The sequence below is a fragment of the Mustela nigripes genome, chromosome 3, assembly GCF_022355385.1.
Source record: "Mustela nigripes isolate SB6536 chromosome 3, MUSNIG.SB6536, whole genome shotgun sequence".
Taxonomy (NCBI): Eukaryota; Metazoa; Chordata; class Mammalia; order Carnivora; family Mustelidae; genus Mustela; species Mustela nigripes.
The window spans coordinates 25,361,928-25,382,412 of record NC_081559.1 but is presented as its reverse complement, the minus strand read 5'-3'; the positions used below and the strand labels follow the sequence as shown (position 1 = coordinate 25,382,412).

At 39.3% G+C, this 20,485-nt stretch overlaps 1 protein-coding gene across 2 annotated transcripts in view; it reads right to left on the bottom strand.

Moving 5' to 3' along the window:
- Positions 1–19,105, bottom strand: part of ATIC (5-aminoimidazole-4-carboxamide ribonucleotide formyltransferase/IMP cyclohydrolase) — a 29,486-nt gene extending 10,381 nt beyond the window's left edge. Inside the window, exons 1-11 of one of the 2 annotated variants that reach the window (XM_059393422.1) lie at positions 18,955–19,105; positions 18,509–18,635; positions 15,757–15,833; positions 14,567–14,633; positions 10,075–10,163; positions 9,393–9,544; positions 8,907–9,063; positions 4,168–4,293; positions 3,289–3,396; positions 2,185–2,270; positions 915–1,004 (exon numbers count right to left, since the gene is read on the bottom strand). In XM_059393422.1, the coding sequence (XP_059249405.1) occupies positions 915–1,004; positions 2,185–2,270; positions 3,289–3,396; positions 4,168–4,293; positions 8,907–9,063; positions 9,393–9,544; positions 10,075–10,163; positions 14,567–14,633; positions 15,757–15,833; positions 18,509–18,635; positions 18,955–18,973 (1,098 nt within the window). In that variant the 5' untranslated portion in view covers positions 18,974–19,105. Of the gene's footprint in view, positions 1–914; positions 1,005–2,184; positions 2,271–3,288; positions 3,397–4,167; positions 4,294–8,906; positions 9,064–9,392; positions 9,545–10,074; positions 10,164–14,566; positions 14,634–15,756; positions 15,834–18,508; positions 18,899–18,954 lie in introns of those variants that run through there. The other variant, XM_059393421.1, reaches the window with a different exon arrangement.
- Positions 19,106–20,485: the final 1,380 nt, after the last annotated feature.

Genomic DNA, 20,485 nt, shown 5'->3' with positions numbered 1-20,485 from the left:
AATAAGATGTCATTTTATCTATCATATTAAGATGAGAAAGTTAAAGGACACGATGATGGTAAAGTTATTAGGAAATCAGCATCCTTAACATTCCCATTAAGACGTAAAATTTGTTGCAACACCCTCAAAGAGGAATAGGACCTATCAAAACTACCAATACCCACTGATTGCCACCTGGTTCTAATTCACTGCAGGGTGTGTGCAGTAGCTAAAGACTGGTGACTGCCTACACAAGCTACACAAACATGGGGCAAACTTCCAAGACGGTGAAACTATATGCATTTGTATTAGTGGGAAAAAAACAACATAAAAGGAAAAAGAAATACAAATACTTGCTGTAAAGTATCAAATATTTCAGGGAGGAGGAGCAAGAAATTAAAAATATTACTTTTAAAGACATTAACAGTAGCAGAAGGGAAGGATGGGGAAACTTTTCATCAAATAACATTAATACCTTTTGAACAGGAAACCATGTATAGGTATTAACTATTTTCTTAAAAATTTAAAATTTGAAACCAAAAGTAAGGAAGCTCTCCTCACCTACAACCTAAAAATTAACAGTAAGGAAAAAGAAAACTGTAGGATTCAGAATTAAAGAAACCACAGTAAAAAAGGATAAATTAAAAGGTTGTCATCATAAAAGAAAGGTTAAAAACGGGGAAAAAGCAACACAAAACAGAAGAGCAAATTATTGTTTTTTTTTTTTTTAAAGATTTTAATTAATTTATTTATTTGACAGAGAGAGATCACAAGTAGGCATAGAGGAGGAAGCAGGCTCCCTGCTGAGCAGTGCCTGATGTGGGACTCGATCCCAGGACCTGGAGATCATGACCTGAGCCGAAGGCAGCGGCTTAACCCACTGAGCCACCCAGGTGCCCGAGCAAATTACTGTTTTAAACATGAATTAAACTAACCTGAAGAACACAGTAGTTTCCATTTTTTTTTTTAGAAAGTATTTTCAAAGCTTCATCTTCATATCCTGGGGCAACAATACCATCAGATACCTATAATATATTCAACATTAATTTCTACTTTCAAAAATTAGGGAACACTTCTTAACCAATATAAGCACAATTGTCTGTCTTAATGCAGCAGTATTTTCCTGTTTCTACCTCCAACAGATATATTAAAAACTACACTCGGAAAAGATAAGCCTATGTTAGAATACAGCTTTGTACAGTTAACCTTATCTCATTTGCTATCCTTTCATGGTTTCTGGCTGTTTCAGTTTTAACTAAGAATATATAAACAATTCACTCTAATACATGTACCTTAGGAAGAAAAATGATTTCTCACTATTCTGCTCATGGAATGGTGTTTTGCACCAGAAAAAGCATGTTCTAGTCGTCCCCACTCTGCCAGTACCAGGCAAAATTAACTTAGGCAAAGCTAAGTCCACAAGAGCAAGACATGGGGATCAGATTACATCTCCACTAATAACCTTAGGCAAGGCAAGTACCTCGGCAGCGAGTCAAAGGGATCAGATTTAACATCTCTGAAAGACAGACAAGTCAAAGTTCCTACTATGTGCTACATCATAAAAGAAAGCAGGTCAGCTTCACTGTGGGTGGAGATGGTAGAGGTCATGGGAAGAATCTCTAAAGCAACTAAATTATCAAGGCCTTGTAGCCTTCAGTTTTACCTATTTGTTTTCCCTCCAAGCTAATCTAAGCTACCTTCTTTTGGCTTTCTGCCTCCTCGCCCCAAAATCCCACCCTTCTGGAATGCTTGTTTGGTACTCAACTGATGGGGTTAGTTTTTCAGAGTAGTTTATTATCTTCACCTACACAACTCTTCTATAACAAACCTACAAAGGTTTACGGTTAAGATTATTACATATCTAAGATAGCATCTCAGAATAATAATTTTGGAATTATTAAGAAATAAATAATTTAGAAATAATAATTTTGGCATTAAGATAATGACTACTAGAAAATTTAAAAAACCCTACTTTAATTAAAACATAATCGCAAAATATCCATTTGAAACATTCACTAAACCTTAGAATTACAATTCAGTCAAGGATTCATGTTCTACATAAATTATAAACATGTTAAACAATAAATTTAATTTATAAATGGTATAAATAAATATTGTAAGTTATGCTTTCAATGAATCAATACTAGGAATAAATAGAGCTTTACTCAGTTATGGATGGATCAATACTCAAGAATGTTCACTAACCTCTCTGGAGATAATTTTGGCAGTAGGAACATCACAAACATCAGATAATGCAACAAAGTCACCAAATGAAGACATCCTATCAGCCCCTATAAATAAAAATCAAAATGAGGTATACGTTACAAATAGCTCTGCAAAGCAAAAGATGTTTAAACAAACCCCTATGTGATCATATAAAATCCATTTCTCTAAACAGAACTTTACTGTACTATGTAAGATCTAAATAACAGATTAGTAAGTAATTTAACTGAAATAATCACAACAAAGTATTCTTTAATTTTAACCTCTAGGCAAACTTCTGGAAGAGCATGATAACAACTATATTTTAAGTTTTGCAGGCACCTGGTCTGTTATACCTACTCAGCTCTGCAGTTGTAGAAATTGGCCATATCAACAAAGGGACATGGCTCTATTCCAATCAAACTGTATTTACAAAAACAGGTTGGATTTATTTAGCACCATGTGCCACAGTATGCTAACCCCTACTGTGGAAGGTCAGGGGTGCTATCAAGTTTCTTGATGATCTTCTGAAAATGTTACAATAATATTCACAGGTTATTAACCTCATGAATTAGATATTCCTGACATATATAAAATACAACTCTAACCATATTCACTACAGTTAAAAATAACCTCATAGGGGCACTTAGGTGGCTCAGAGGGTTAAGCCTCTGCCTTTGGCTCAGGTCATAGTCTCAGGGTCCTGGTATCAAGCCCCGCATTGGGCTCTCTGCTCAGCGGGGAGCCTGCTTCCCCCACCCACCTGCCTCTCCACCTACTTGTAATCTGTCTAATAAATAAAATCTTAAAAAAATCCCAAACACATAATTTTAGTCATATACTAAACAATACAAATGCTTTTAATAACCCAATGTGAAATCAAATGCACCAAATTCTAATTGTATTTCCATTTATTACATGAAAATAAAAATTTCTAAACAAATTTATTCCAAGGCACTCATATAGTCATTTCCTAAGTATTACAAAAAAAAAAAAAAAAAAATAATGTGAAATCTGAAACAAAGGATATACCACTTTATTCTACTTAGGATAAAATATTCTTTTCTCTCTTTTAAGAACAAACAAGAACCCTATTACTCTTCTGACCTCTTGCTCTTGCATATGCAGTTGATATGGGTGTAAGCGTTTTATACAGATCATAGACCATGCAGACTTTGGCCTCGTCTTCACTGAGTGGAATTCCAACAGCAGCACCTGGTACAGAAAACCATAAATAAACCTCCAAGTCTCAAGTTACTACTTATCCTCTCCTAAATCAAGACAACACTTTTCTTAACATCTAGTCTATGCAGCATAATTTCTTGTGCCTGTGCCAAATTAAACAAACATCTGGCCAGATAATTAAACATCAAAAATAACAGTTTCAGGGGAGGGGAGAATGTTTTCTCTCTGGCTTCCAGAAACAACTACTGTCTGAGTCCACCAGAACCATGCATGTATACAAAGCTAGTTTACTTCACTAAGGACTCTCTCTCGACCCTGCTTGATATCACATACCATTTATTTCTTCCCTGTTTACATCAATTCAATATCAAATAAACATCAAAGAACTATGTAACAGAGTTGACTTAGACATAGAAGCAAAACATATCTCATACAATGGCTATAAGAAGTTACAGATAAGGTGTCACAACAACATCCTTAGGTCTACTCAGTTTCATTTTCAACCATGTGGAAAAATATTTAGTCATACTGAATTAAGCCATTTTACTTTATTTTTTATACCTTTCCACTGCAAAAAAGTGATTTCCTGATCCTATCTCACAGTAATATTATACAGTTACATATATGTAAATAACACGTTACTATCAGATTTTATCATATTACTACATTGAAACTGTCCACAAAAATGATTTGAGACTTTAGAGAATGTCTATATTCACAGTAGAACATGTCAATTCTTTCTAAAATCAGAAAGAAGGCATTTTGAACAGATCCAGAGCATTCCAGAGAGTAGTGCTTTACCTGCTGGGCTGACATGTTTGAAAGAGGCAGCAGCTGGAATGCCTAAAGCTTCTTTGAGTTCCTTCACCAGCTGCCAGGCATTCAAAGCATCACACAAGTTTATAAATCCAGGGGCTCCATTTAGAACTACATATAGAAACATTATATAACACATCATCAAGAAGGATCAATAAAATCAAATATATGTACATTTTTAAAAAAAACATGCCAAGATTGCACAAGTATGTTTTCAGAAAAGTGTAATTAAGAGATAAATACATGTACACAAACACAAATAACTTGATGAAAAAAGAATAAAACACCAGAGCCTAAGCCCGGCCTCACCAAAAAAGAAAAGAAAAAAAAAACACACCCCCTCTCTCACACACACACATACACATACATATATGCTACTGGAGAAACCAACTCCAGCCAATCTAGAAATAAACCAATAGATAACTCAGGAACGGGAGAAAGAATGACAAGACCAGTGATCATCAGGGATCCACTTCACTATAGAACTAAGAACACAATCGTGGCAATTATAGACAATATAAAATCCAAGTTATAAAACTTGTCAATAGAAGGATATTATTACAAACTAATGCAAGAACTGTGGGTGGGGGGCGCCTGGGTGGCTCGGTGGGTCAAAGCCTCTGTCTTCGGCTCAGGTCATGATACCAGGGTCCTGGGATCGAGCCCCGCATCGGGCTCTCTGCTCGGCGGGGAGCCTGCTTCCTCCTCTCTCTCTGCCTGCCTTTCAGCCTACTTGTGATCTCTGCCTATCAAATAAATAAATAAAATCTTAAAAAAAAAAAAAAAAAAAAAGAACTGTGGGTGGAAGAAAATAAGGGGAAGAAATGAGTTGGATTTTTCCTCCTTTATACCAGACTCAGTAGGCTCTGCCTAAAGTCGAAACGCACTTAAAAAGATTACAACCTCCAACTTTCTCATTGCCTATTTTCTTAACAATGGCAAGATTTTTTAGGAGCTATTATCTCTTGTGAATAAATTATAAACTCTGCACATACAAAAAATTTGTAACTGCATTTCCTTTGTGTTATCTTGGATAGTGCATACTTTTAAAAATAAACTTCGCCAAATACCTACTGAGTGCCTACCACAAAGTTGGGCACTGTTTTAGGTACTGGAGATATTACCAACAAATAAACTAGCCCCTCCCACTACCAACAAATAAACTATTGAATGTTTTTAGCAGCTTTATTCATAATTGTCAAAAACTGTATTTCTATTTCTGATGTCTTTCAAGAAATGAATGGATAGGGGCGCCTGGGTGGCTCAGTGGGTTAAAGCTTCTGCTTCCGGCTCAGGTCATGATCTCAGGGTCCTGGGACTGAGCCCCGCCACTGGGCTCTGTGCTCAGCAGGGAGCCTGCTCCCACCACCCCCTGCCTGCCTTTCTGCTACTTGTGATCTCTGTCAAATAAAGAAAGAAAGAATGAAAGAAGTGAATGGATCAACTAGGGTATATCCATGTATAACGGAATATTATTAAACAGGAAAAAGAAAAGAGCTTTCAAGCCACGAAAACCATGGAGGAACCTTAAATGCATATTGCTAAATGAAACAAGCCAGTGTGAAAATGCTATATACTATATGATTCCAACATTATGACACTATGAAAACAGTAAAAATATAAGTTTCTGCAGTTGTCAAGGAGACAGAATACAGCGAATTTTTAGGGAGTGAGGCTATTCTGCACGATACCATCAAGGTAGATAGAAGACATTACATATGTCAAATCCCAAAGAATATACAACACAAAGAGTGAGTCTTAATGTAAACAACGGACTTTAGTTAATAATGAATCAATACTGGTTCATCAATTTTAATAAATGTACCATATTAATGCAAGATATTAAAAGGGGAAACTGGGGGGCACCTGGGTGGCTCAGTGGGTTAAAGCCTCTGCCGTTGGCTCGGCTCATGGTCTCAGGGTCCAGGGATCGAGTCTCACATCTGGCTCTGTGCTCAGCAGGGAGCCTGCTTCTCCCCTCCCCCCTCTGCCTACTTTTGATCTCTGTCCAATAAAATCTTAAAAAAAAAAAAAAAAAAGGTGGAGGGGACTGGGGAGAGGAGATCCAGAGGGAGGGAATGTCTGGGAACTCTGTACTTTGAGATATTTTTCTGTAAATCTAAAACTACTTTATAAAGTCTATTATAAAAAACAAGGGGAGGGGCGCCTGGGTGGCTCAGTGGGTTAAGCCTCTCCCTTCAGCTCAGGTCATGGTCCCAGGGTCCTGGGATGGAGCCCCACATCGGGCTCTCTGCTCAGCAGGGAGCCTGCTACCTCCTTAGCTCGTGTGGGGAGTCTTTGTAATTAAGTCTTTAAAAAAGCCTTGTAAGTCCACTGTTGATGGGAATGCAAGTTGGTGCAGCCACTTTGGAGAACAGTGTGGAGATTCCTCAAGAAATTAAAAACAGAGCTTCCCTATGACCCTGCCATTGCACTACTGGGTATTTACCCCAAAGATACAGATGTAGTGAAAAGAAGGGCCATCTGTAACCCAATGTTTATAGGAGCAATGGCCACGGCCGCCAAACTGTGGAAAGAACCAAGATGCCCTTCAAAGGACAAATGGATAAGGAAGATGTGGTCCATATACACTATGGAGTATTATGCCTCCATCATAAAGGAGGAATACCCAACTTTTGTAGCAACATGGACGGGACTGAAGGAGATGATGCTGAGTGAAATAAGTCAAGCAGAGAGAGTCAATTATCATATGGTTTCACTCATTTGTGAAGCATAACAAATAACATGGAGGACATGGGGAGATTGAGAGAAGGGAGTTGAGGGAAATTGGAAGGGGACATGAACCATGAGAGACTATGGACTCTGAAAAATAATCTGAGGGTCCTGAAGGGGTGGGAGGTGGAAGGATGGGGGAACCAGGTGGTGGATATTAGGGAGGGCATGGATTGCATGGAGCACTGGGTGTGGTGCATAAATAATGAATACTGTTATGCTGAAAAGAAAAAAAAAAGACTTTTAAGTCAATCTTAAAAAAAATAAAAGTACCTAAAAAAACAGTTCCTTTGACTAACACCAATGAAAGAGCTTTGAAAATGAAAAACAAGGGAAATGAAAGTACATGGAAGTATTTCTTGCCTCAGAATCTAAATGAGAAATAGTATAAGCAGGAAATAACAGCAGATAAAATAGCAGAATTTCCTGTTTTAATAAATTCCAAAAGTAAAAATTCATGCAAAACGTCTGACTACTCCTTCAATAAATACTTAGGGAACACGCCAAGCAATATTCTAAGTACTGAGAATGCAGCAATGAACAAACAAGAAGCAATGAACAAAGACTGACAAGGCTTCTGCTCTCAGGGAAAGATAATCAAATGGGAGAGGACTAAGACATAAATAAATGCAGCAAAGTAGTGTTGTGATAAAAGTGTGATGGGCAGCTACTTCAGTCTAGGTGATCACAGAAAGCTTCTCCGGGGAAGGGACTTAAAGCTGAGATCTGAATGACAAGGGAGTGAGACCTTGAAGACCACAGGAAAGGCCACAGACACTGGGCCTGCTGACCAAAAGGAAAACAGGCCCCGGGGGTGCAGTGGAGAGGGGATGGTTATCAAGGAAGAACAGTCAGATAACAGTGTCTGCAGGGCATGCAGAGGCATTTAAGTGGGAGGGAAAGCCAAAGGATGGTCTCAGGGCTACCATCATTTGATTTACATGTTTATGATTCCTCTGTTGTGAATAGAAAAGACAGTAAAGCAGAGAGCAGTTAGACTACTGCAGTCTGGGAGACGGTGGGGGTCACTGTGCAGATTTCCATGGTTTAGAAAAGATTCAAAATGTATCTGAAATAGAGAAAAAATAGAACTTGATCCAGCAAATGAGAAGGGGAAGGAGTATTTCAGATTCTCCTCAAATCTGACATTGCTCCCTGCTCCTCCTCTCCCTCAGTTGCTAACAAGAAGAGACCCGAGTACCTACATCTTCCCACCACCAAATGTACCGACCAGTGTGCTCTGTTTTTGCCTTCACAATACATGAAGAAAGCTGTCCCTGCTGTCACCCAAGGCCAGCCCTCCTACCAATGCTTGGGCCTTCAAAACCTTCGTACCCAAAACCCTCTCCCTGCCCTGTGCACCCATTACACCCCCCCCCTCACCAAGAGTAAAAGAACAAAAGAGTGAAAAGTCTCTTAATTCTATAGACCCTTGGAAGTCCTAATTAACTTTTCTGTCCAAAGAATTACCTTTATTATTGTTATTTCCTAACCTCACATTCCTAATTTGGCCCACTTCAGTGGGACTTCCAGGTCCATCATTCCAAGGTAACTGTTCTTGCAATTTTTCCCAGATTAAACAGTCACTTTTCTGTTCTCAGTAGCATTCCAAACCAGTTGCAACGCTGCAGGTTTTCCGGCCTTGTTTTCCTCTGCTCGTTCCTCCACTGCTTAACCTCAGTCTATGAAATCTATCCTTCCTGTTCCACATCTCTAAAATCATTCACATGCCCAAGACATTCCAAACTCTATCTCCACCCTGACCTCTCTCCAGAACCCCTAATTATCTCAACAGTTTTCATTCACAAGTCTACCTGGCACCTCATACTGCAGATGGCTATAAAAGGCATTATGTATTTTATCTTCATTATGTAATTTATCTTCTCAACGAGAAACACATCAGATACAATAAAGAGAAAGAAACGCATAGCACCGCCCCGCCCCCCCGACCCCAACATAGCAAACTATGCCGCGTAACACACAGCCTTTACCTGTGATGGGAAGCTTGGGCTTCAGCGTGTATAACTGGGCAGGAGTCTGATGAGGGTTCATTCCATACCTCAAAGGCATCTGAGATATTCCTTTACTATACTGTCTCCTGAAGTAATCTGAAATTGCTTCATCATATTGTGCCGTATGAGTAAAGGCCTACAAAAAGTGTAAGTTTTGTGGAACACCAGCAGCACTTACCAAAGTGGGGACAAGAGGGTTTTAGGTAGCACACAACAAACTACACTCCTTGCCCACACATGACTGTGCAGAAAAAGACACTCAATAACACTAAAAACAATGAATCATTCTCTCTGAGGCTCTTCCAATCTTTTTCTCCAAGGCTCTTCCAATCTTTTTGACGTTACCTCTGTAATATCTGGGTCTCTTCATTGATAGAAAAAGGGTAACAGCTCCAAGGAGATCTACTGAAAACTGAATACCATTTGGTTTGACACACACAGCACTGGATAAAAGTGCATCCCTACCTTCAAGGCTAACTGACGTCTGGTCTCCAAGGAAGTGTCTTTGCTGTCAGAGCTCTGCATCTCTGTGGACACAGCTGCATAGTCCTCGGGTTCACATACTACTGTCACCCGAGCATGGTTTTTGGCTGCTGCTCTCAGTAGGGTTACTCCGCCTTGTGAGAACAAAAGACAATTTGTATTTCCATATGAGCTTAACCTCCTTCAAATAAAGTCAATGTAAACATACTTCTAATTTTTGACTCAAAAAATGTAGAGAACATACCCCAGATGAATCTCTACACAAAGATATAGCTTAGAAAATATAGACGAATTACAATTACCCCAGAACACAATCTGGGAGCAGTAATGATTTCCTGCTCCCTCAATGTTCTGATTCTTGGCGAACATCAAAACAAAATCTATTTTAAAATATAAAGAGTGTTTGGGGTGTGTGGGTGGCTCAGTTCGTGAATCTCAGGGCTGTGAGATCAAGCCCCATATCAGGCTCTAGGCTCGGGGTGGGATCTGCTTGTCCCTCTCCCCCTGCTCCCCACTGCTGCTTGCACTTGCATGCGCACGCACGCTCTCTCTCTCTCAAACACATAAAATCTTTAATAAAAAAATTTAAATATTCGAAAAATAAATAAATAAAATGTAAGTAATCCTCCCGTATCAGTCTTCAAATATGGTTTTGCTGACTTACCAATATCAATCTGCTCAACAGCCTGTTCAACAGTTACATCTGGAGAAGCCACTGTCTTCACAAAGGGATACAGATTGCAGACGACAACTCTAAACCAAAAAGGAATTCAGCTGTTGTTAGAAATGCAAATTTAATGGGGTTTACATGTAAGTTAGTCACTAGCTTTAATGTGATCGAAGAGTCTAAAAACCTAAATCATAAACTATAATCCTAGCATTTTAGAATTCTAAAAAATATACTGAAATGTCAGGAACTCCCACTGTTGCATAACATAGTCAATAAAAGTGGCTTTGGTCAACAAGAGCTCTCAAAACATTACTTCCTTCAAAACATACTGTAACATTACTGCCTGGGTAAACTTAGCTACCCATTATATAATTCAGCCATCAAAAATATGACTACAGATAACATCCTCATTTTAGAATATAATCACTTTTATCTACAACATTCAATTTTATTTATTTATTTTTTTTAAAGATTTTATTTATTTATTTGACAGACAGAGATCACAAGTAGGCAGAGAAGCAGGCAGAGAGAGATGAGGAAGCAGGCTACCCGCTGAGCAGAGAGCCCGATGCGGGGCTCGATCCCATGACCCTGGGATCATGACCTGAGCTGAAGGCAGAGGCTTTAACCCACTGAGCCACCCAGGCGCCCCAACATTCAATTTTAGATTCTATTTCTGATGGGTCATGTACAATGATGAAAAATGACAGACCATTCTAAGGGTGAAATATTTGTTTCTTTGCTTGTTTTGTCTTCAGAGAGATCATACACAATGATGTTAACAGGACGTCCAAAAGAGTAATTGTAAAATACAGAACTAATATAAAATTAACAACTAGGAGAGTTCCATGCTTAGGCCTGCAATGTGAGGAGCTCTGTGGGCAAGTTCACTCCCAGGGAAATAAGCACAACTAGTAAAAACTAATTAAAACAAAACAAAACAACAGAAGAGGAACACTTGCAATGTCTACAATCCTGGTATCAAAACCAGACAAAATGTCGCAATAAAAATATAAACCAGTATCTTATGAATACTGACACAAAAATCCTCAACGAAATAATAGCAAACTGAAACCAACAAAATATAAAAAGGCACATATACTACAGCCAAATATGGCTTACCCGAGGAATGGAGGCTTAGCTTAGCATCTAAAAACCAGTTAATTTTAAGAGGCCATTTCAATAAAACAAAGGACAAAAACCACCTGAGCACCTCAACAGATGCATAAAAAGCATCTGACAAAACTGAACACCCACTCATGATAAAAAGACTCAAAAAATTAATAGAAGAGAACTTGCTCAACATAATAAAAGGTATTTAAGAAAAATCCCCAAACTTACAGCTAACATTCTATTTAAAAGTGAAAGACTGGGGCGCCTGGGTGGCTCAGTGGGTTAAGCCGCTGCCTTCGGCTCGGGTCATGATCTCAGGGTCCTGGGATCGAGTCCCGCATCGGGCTCTCTGCTCAGCAGGGAGCCTGCTTCCTCCTCTCTCTCTCTGCCTGCCTCTCTGCCTACTTGTAATCTCTCTCTGTCAAATAAATAAATAAATCTTAAAAAAAAAAAAAATAGTTTAAAAAAAAAAAAAAAGTGAAAGACTGAATGTTTTCCCCTAAGCTCAGGAGCAAGACAAGGATGTCTACCCTTACCACTGTACTAGAGGTTCTAGCAGGTCAATTAACAAAGCAAATTTTAAAAAAGGCATCAAGATTGGAAAAGAAAAAGTAAAGCTATCTCTATTAGCCTGTGGCATGATCTTGTATATAGAAAATCCTAAGGGACTTAACAAAAAAAAAACAATTAGTACTGAGTTCAGCCAAGGTTACAGAACATATGATTAAGTGAATTTATGTACATTAGCAATGAATAACCCAAAGAGAAATTAAGAAAACAATTTTACTAAGAGTAGCATCAAAAACCACAAAAAAAAGTTAAAGAATTTAACAAAAGCATATGACTTGTATGCTAAAAAGTAGAAAACATTGTTGAAAGAAATTAAAGAAATCTAAGCAGATAGAAAGGCATCCTTGTTTACGACCACAACACGTAATATTAGGACAGCAACCTCCTCTGAAATTGATACACAGACTGAACACAATCTCTAGGAAACTCTTATTCGACAGAGATCATAAGTAGGTAGAGAGGCAGGAAGAGGGAAAAGGGGAAGCAGGCAAGCTGCTGAACAGAAGGCCCAATGTGGGGCTCGATCCCAGGACCCTGAGATCATGACCTGAGCCAAAGGCTCCGTTTTTTTGCAGAAATGGGCAACCTGATCCTAAAATTCACACTGAAATGCAAAGGACCCTCAATACCCAAAACAATCTCAAAAAAGAAGGTAAGAGGACTCACACTTCTTTCAGTATCTGCCACAAAGATACAATGATATGGTGCCAGCATGACAGATACAGTTCAACTGTGCCAAGACCATTCAATGGGGGAAAGAAGTTTTTCAACAAATGATGTTGGGGCAAATGGACAGTCACATTCAGAAGAATGAAGCTGGACCCCCAACTCATATATAAAAAGTAACTTTAAAAAAAAAATCAGGGGTGCCTGGGTGGCTCAGAGGGTTAAGCCTCTGCCTTCAGCTCAGGTCATGATCTCGGGGTCCTGGGATCGAGCCCCGCATCTGATTCTCTGTTCAGTGGGGAGCCTCCTCTATCCCCGGCTCTCTGCCTACTTGTGATTTCTCTGCCAAATAAATAAAAATAAAATCTTAAAAAAAAAAGTAAGAAAATAACAAAAATAAAGAAAAAAATCAAAGACCTAAACATAAAAACTACAACTAAAAAACTCTTACAACTTCACTATCCTGGATTATGCCATTGCTTCTTAGATACAACAAAAACATAAGCAACAAAAGAAAAATAGATAAAATGGACATTGCCAAAATTTAAAGGTTTTATGATGGTCAAAGGGCACCATAAACAAAAGATAACCCATAGAATGGGAAAAAATGAACCCTTAGAATTCAATAATAAAATGAGAAATAATAAAAAAATGGGCAAAGGATTAAAATGCACATTTCTCAACAGGTATAAAAATGGCCAATGAACATATGACAAGATGCTCAGTCACTAGGAAAGCCAGTAATAATCACAACGACATGCCAGCCATCATGGGCAAAAGATGTTGGTGGGGATGCGGAAAAACTTCCTATACGACTATAGGCAATGTAAAATGATGCAGCACACTGGAAAATAATCTGGCAGCTGCTGGAAAGGTTAAACATACTTATCAGATGACCAGGGAATTCCACTCCTAGGTATATAACCAAGAAGAATGAAAATATATTGTCTGCACAAAAGCTTGTTACATGAATGATCATGGTTGCATTGTTTCTAATATCCAAAATGTGGAAACAATGCAAATGCCCATCAGCTGATGAACTAATAAAATGGGGTACATCCATACAATGGGTTTTCAGTAATAATAATAATAAAAAAGTGCTGAAACATTAGAACATGGATGAATCTTGAAACAAGTAAAGGAGTCAGTCACAAAGGACCACACATTATATGATTCCACTGGTATGAAATGCTGTGTATAGATAATCCAGAGAGACAGAAAAGACTATGATTGCATAGGGTTGGAGGTTTTAGGGGAAATGAAGAATGAACGCTAATGGGTATGGGGATTTTTTGGGGAGGGGGGTGATGAATATGTTCTAATATTAACTGTGGTGATGGCTGCACAATTCTAAATATACTAATACTACTGAATTATAGATTTTAATTTGGGAAATTATATGTGTGTTATATCAATGAAGTTATATACACTAAAAAGAAACTGTGTATTTTTATGCAAATAACTACATTGTTAATATGTACCAACATTTATGTCATAGCTTCCTTAAAAAAAGGTTCTTTTCTGGGGCACCTGGGTGGCTCAGTGGGTTAAGCATGTGCCCTTGGCTCAGGTCATGATCTCAGGGTCCTGGGATTGAGCCCCTCATTGGGCTGTCTGTTCAGCAGGTAACCTGCTGCCTTCTCTCTCTCTGCCTGCCTCTCTATGTGGTCTCTGCCAAATAAATAAAATCTTTGAAAAATAATTCTTTTTTTTAGTTTAATTATGAATTATACTAATATATAATTGGCAAAATTAAAAATGCTTAAGTATGTATGAGACACCTGGGTGGCTCAGTGGGTTAAGCCTCTGCCTTCGGCCCAGGTCATGATCTCAGGGTCCTGGGACAAGCCCCACATCAGGCTCCCTGCTCAGTGGGGATCCTGCTTCCCCCTCCTTCTCTGCCTGCTGCTCTGCCTACTTGTGATCTCTCACCCTCTGTCAAATAAACAAAATCTTTAAAAAAAAAAAATGCTTATGTATGTACAATGTCATACAGAGAGTATTCAATAAATGTGTATAGTGAGTGAATAGGAAACTAAAACTAATGTTAATCTTGGTCTTAAAAGGGAGGGCACCAGGTCTAGCATTCTTATTGTCTGATCCTTAACGTATTAAAATTTTAACTTCCAATTTTTACCTTATAAGACTGAAATCAAGTCTGGCCATGTCAGCATTATCTTCTGGGATATTACGAGCCAAGATTCCTAATTTAACAAAGTTAAAGTATTAGATTCAAAAAACACATCAAAGTAAGATACTTCTTTCCAACACGGTCCCACCAATCAAGTTAAAGCCTCCAAGACTGCCTAATCAAGAAGACTGAAAAATAGAGAGTTAAAATTTTACAGTACGTTTTAAAAGCTCTTGTATCAGTTATTAACCCCTCTTTTTTTTTTTTAGATTTTTCATTTTCAAGTAATCTCTATACCCTATGTGGGGCTTGAACTCACAGCCCCAAGATCAAGAGCCATATACTCCAATGAGTCAGCCAGGTGCTCCCCCTTACTCACCTTTTTTAAAGCAACAAAACGTGAAAGAATTTTCACTTAACTGTTACCAGTTCCATGCATCTATGTATTCTCACAAGTATAAGTAAATGGCTTATCTGATGATCCTCCTCAGCGTAACAGCCTTTTATTCTGCCAAATTTTACTTTAACTGGAAAATAGCAATATACCTGTTTCTCACCATTTTTGGCTGATGTGTAATTTGTTCTCTCAGATGAGCACTATGAAAAAGAATTCCTTTAAAGTCCGTTACAAGGGGACCTGGGAAACTCAGTCGGTTGAACGTCTGACTTGTGATTTCAGCTCAGGTCATGATTTCAGGGCCCTGGGACTGAGCCCCTTGTTTGGCTCATGCTCCTTGGGCAGTCTGCTTAGGATTCTCTCCCTCCTTCTGCCCCTCTCCCCACACAAGCACACATGTGCATGCTCTCTCTAAAACAGATAAATCTTAAAGAAGTCAGTTACACTGTAATACTTTATTCTAAGTTTGCACTATAATAAAAGTCTTTTCACACATGCAACTGAAATATTTTCACTAACTCCAGCAGAAAATATCACTCTAAATTAGTTATCAGGTCAGGACTAATAAAGAGGCGAGGAAAACAATGTGATTCCTTTGCATAATAAGGCAAACTAGATTTTAAACATGTTCTAATGAATTATGAATTTTAGCAGCAAATGTGATGAAACCAATATAGCCTCACAGAAAATTTTCTAAGCTTATGACCTGCCTTTTTCCTCATTTATTCTACAAAATGATCAACCAAAATATTCCTGAAGACCACTGATTGTTTGAAATTGAAAAGTACCAAACACTTACCAGCATGGACGGCAGGATGCAAGGTTTTCACACGCCCCCCTAACATTTCAGGAAATCCCGTCAGCTCAGAGACATCTCTGAAAATAGATGAACAGAATATTGCTGTTTCTGCTGAACTGTCATTATACACAATTCTAAAGCAAATTTTCTATTACATCTACTGTCCTCATTTGGGAGAATTTTCCAGAGCCTGAATCTTCAGAGTTCAGAAACTCAATCATATGCCATACATTCAGTTGAGAATTTATAGTAATATATACAAAAACCACTAAAAACATCTTTGTTTCAGAAACAGACTAAAGTAAAAACAAGCATTTATCTTCACGATTAAACAAATGTAAAGATTGCAAATCAAATGAATGGGGAAATAAGAGACTGTGTTTTAGTAAGGTGGTGTTAGTACTAAAATACTGGTTTAGCTCATATAAAAATAAATTCCCAATGAATCAAAGGTTTGAGCATTTAAAAAAAAAAATCACAGAACTACCAAAATTCAATACATGAGGAATGTGCTCAAAACATTAAACAAAAGATTAGTAGATCTGTCTATGTAAAATGTTAAGTTTTACACCGAAAAAAAATTAAGCAGGAAAAAATAACTGCAAAATATGACAAAGGGTCAAACGCAAGGCAATACTTAAATATCAATTCAGATCACCACACTGGCATGAATTCCCATGCGCCCAGGTGATTTACAAGCAAATTTTAATGTCATGAAAAAATGCCAACAATGTTAATTGAACAAAATCAAGAAGCAAAATTATCTTCTGTTATAAGCTAAAAAATAAATATATGTTTATAAGCAATGGGAAGAAAGCACATCAACATGTTCAACAAAATTTTAAGCTATTTATTATCTTCTTTACAATTTTCACAATTTCTACAACCAACATACATGGCCTTTGTAGTAAAAAAAAAAAAAAAAAAAAAAAAAAAAAACCAACAAATATTTTAAAGCAGCAAATTCCAATAGGGTATAGAATTTCCTGGGTAGTATCCTATTAAGACCTATTAAGACCCATTGGCAGATGACTGTATCTGACCAAGGGCTACATATTTCCAATAAACCAAAAAAACTGGTGACAGCCGGGTGTCCAATTCAAAATTCCCTTTCCCGGCATTCATGAAATAAACTCCAGTTCCTCCAAAAGAAGATAATTGCTAAATCAAAGGGAGATGTACTCTCAGAATGAAAAATCAGGTGGGGTAATTAAAAAGCTTGCTGCATCTTTAGATTTCAGAATCTGCATGCAACAGGTGCAGTCTTCAGAGAATTCTGTGTGCTCACTGCTGTACAGTCACCAACTAAAATCTCATCAGTTTACCTCACACCTCCAGGTTAACTTCCTAGCATAGAATCTTGGCTCTGCATTTTATTAGCTGTGTTAGTTGTATGAACTTGGACAAGTTATCTAACTTTTTTGTGCCTCAAGTTTCCTTTTTTATAAAGGGAGATAATAATACCTACACCAAAAAGTTGTCTTAAGGATTACATGAGTATGTGTGTGTGTATGTGTGAACAGTTTTATACTTTAACAGGAGAGAAATACATTTACATTCCTAATTTTTAAGAAATACATAGCTACAATTGGCAAGCAAGGAGTCAGCAGAGGTACAGATCAAACAAGACTTAACCGTTTATAAATTTTTAAACTGAGGAATGGATATGCAACAGAAAGGCTCATTGTATTATTTTACGTTTTATTATACCCATAATATTTCCATAATACACTCTGGTAGAGGAAAAAAGGCTACAGAAGGAGTTTGCTTAAACTGAAGGATCCAACTACTATAGCATCCAACGTGCTCCAGTCTAGATTTTGGATTCTCACTCTGCTGCTCTTCAGAAAAGAGAGACCTGCCTCTCATGATTCTTACAGGGCTCTTAGGAGAACATCAAAATGATGATGCAAGAAGACTTTGGAAAATATAAAGCCTTTATTTAGTAAGTAAGGGAAGGCATTCTTGCCATTTCAACTTGTCAAATTTAGGAAAGCTGTGTACTGCCCACAGAAAGCAGAATTATACGATTAAAAAAAATCTGTCCCAGAGGGCAAGCAGCAAAATTTTTCACTGGCAACAAAAGCAGACAGATCTTTCACTTTTTTGTTGAAACAGATTTCAGGAGTGGGTGTGTCCACTGAAGTGCCACTGCCATTCATCAGAGCTGTCCTATAGCCTTTTTCATTTTCTACCCCTCAGTCGTGACTCCCTCTCCAACCAGAATGCCAGCTCCGTGAGGTCAGGAATGGCAGCCTGACACTCCTTTTGCTCATTCCTTCTTTCCATCACTTACCCAGGTAACCAACAGCTTGTGGGTTCAGACTTGTGCCTTCAAATAACTTACAGGGATAGTAAGGGAACACAGGGAGACTTGAATCCTAACGCTGTCAACAGCTTCACTCGAGAGAACCAGTCACAGTGATCATGTGACTCATTTAACTGGAGTTTTTCTTTAATCACCAAGGGCCCTCCTCAATTAATGTGCCCTAGGAAGTCGCTGAGACGGAGGGCTCTGAAATGGGGCGTCCCGGGGTTCCAACCCCGAACTGAAGTCCTCACTGAACTGTTAATTTGAGCACAAGTTACTACAGCTCTCTGGGCCCCACCTGCCTCTTCTGTAAGGGGTGAAGCGGGGCGGGATGGGGGAAATGACGTCTCTTGCTCACTGTGCCCGGGAGACTGACTCTCCGGTGGGCTGCATCACACTGCGCTCCGACTGCACGGAGCCAAGAACTCCGCTGTGCCTTACCTGACTGCCAGGCCCGCCTCCCTCAGAGCTTTCGCAGTCCCTCCAGAGGCGATCAGATGCAAACCAACAGAAGTTAGGTTTCTGGCAAATTCCACGAGGCCCGTTTTGTCAGAGACACTAAATAAGGCTGAAACAAGACATTTTTCCTCATCACTCGCAGTACAGGACATGAAGACCTACAAGGCCTTGGGTGGGGGGGGCGGAAGGGAGGACAGTCGCGAATCTCGAGGCCATCACGGCGACCCACAGTGGCCAGGCCCAGGTTGGGGCCTCCTCCCGGGTCACACACCCGCAAGCCCAGCAAAAGCCAACGGGCCGCGGGACTCCTAGTCACGCTGCACCGCTCGGCGCCGCCATTGCGGACTCGGGACGCCCGGGGGCTGACGGGAGGGGGGGGCCGGGGCGCCGCGGGCCGGGCTCCGGGAGGGCGCGTGGGGGAAGCTCACCGAGCTGGCTGGGTGCCATGGCTGCGGGCGGCGGGGTCAGGGCCAAGCGGGGGCGGCAGCGGCAACGCCACGTGCGGAGGGGCGCCGAGTGGCTAAGACGCGCGCGCGCGCGCGGGCAGGCAGCGGGACGCGGCGGGTGGTCACCTGACCTGCCACGTGACCCGGCCGCCCCGCCGGAGCCCCGCCCTGCTCTATCTTGGGCGTGGAACTTGAGCCTCGGGGCTGAAGGGAAGGCGGGAGGGAGGTTGCAGCTGGCTTTCTTAGGTCGGAACCTGAAGGGATCTCCGCCCCAGGCTCCTATTCTGAGCGCGACTAGTCTTTTCTCGCGGAGGTGAGGCGGCTGCGGGATCTCAGGGGCAAATTCCTGCTCCCCGGGGCGGGCCTGTCCCCCGAAGCTGGAAGGCAGCTGAGAAGTGTGAAAACGCTAGTGCAGAAAACAAGAGCAACACCAGAAATAATTCCTACAGCCGAAAAGGTAGAAAGCATCTAGGCAACCATCCACTCCCATTTTAACAGACTAAAAAAGAAATAAACCGAAGACCCAGTGATGAAAGGTTAAGCCCACAGCTCACGTAATAGAGTAAAAACAAAGTGAAATTGATATTCCTCTAAGTTTTTGATTCCACGTTATGGGATAGACCGAAATCTGCTTAAAGATGGTGTCTTGGATCAGTAAATGATATTTGACTCAAGCCTGGGTGAAAGGAAAAAGAATGGTTTAAGGGGGTGGAGGGAACACCTTTCTAAATTCATTAAAAACAGGAAAAGGAAAACTGCACACTTGTTTCTTTAAAAAAAAAAAAAAAGACACTTCGCCACAAAATAAATACGTATTGCTGTTTACGGAGATTTTTAAAAAAACGTTCCTTAATAGAATTATATTACAAAATAGTACTGTATTTTATTCTTAGTCTGGGGCTCGCAGCTGCAGAAAGGAGTCTTTTTTCTTATTACCTGTATGTTACTAATGTGTGTTTTTCTTGTTACCCTCTGTAATTCTTCCAGTCTCTTAACTTCCCCAAATGAATACTTACTGGCTAGAATCAAGAGCTCTGTTTTATAACTTTTGAATTTGTGAACTTCTTGCTCTGAATATTTCTCATTTCTAAAAGAAAAATTATCAGTGTCTTCAGTTTGTGTTTGCCAACTTTGAATTTCCCTGCCCAGTCACCATTAGGTTTTTGTAGAAAGTAGAAAGCAGAGAAAAGCTGAGAAAAGTGATAAGAGGAAAATAAATAGTATTTAGGCATTGGATACTTTTCCTGCATGTGAATTTCAAATATTTAATTTAATGAATATTTATTGAGACCTTTCTGCCTAAATGGCAGAAATACAGTGTCAGAAAGAAATAGATGAATATTACCTATTCACTGTCCTTAAGGGGCTCACGACAGAAAGAAAGTATAGAGACATAGGTACAATGAGAAGATATCAATATAAAGAAAAAAATGGGATTAAACATATTTTTTAAAAATACTTTTTATTTATTTATTTGGCAGAGAGAGAGCGAGAGCGAGTGAGTGCAGGTAGA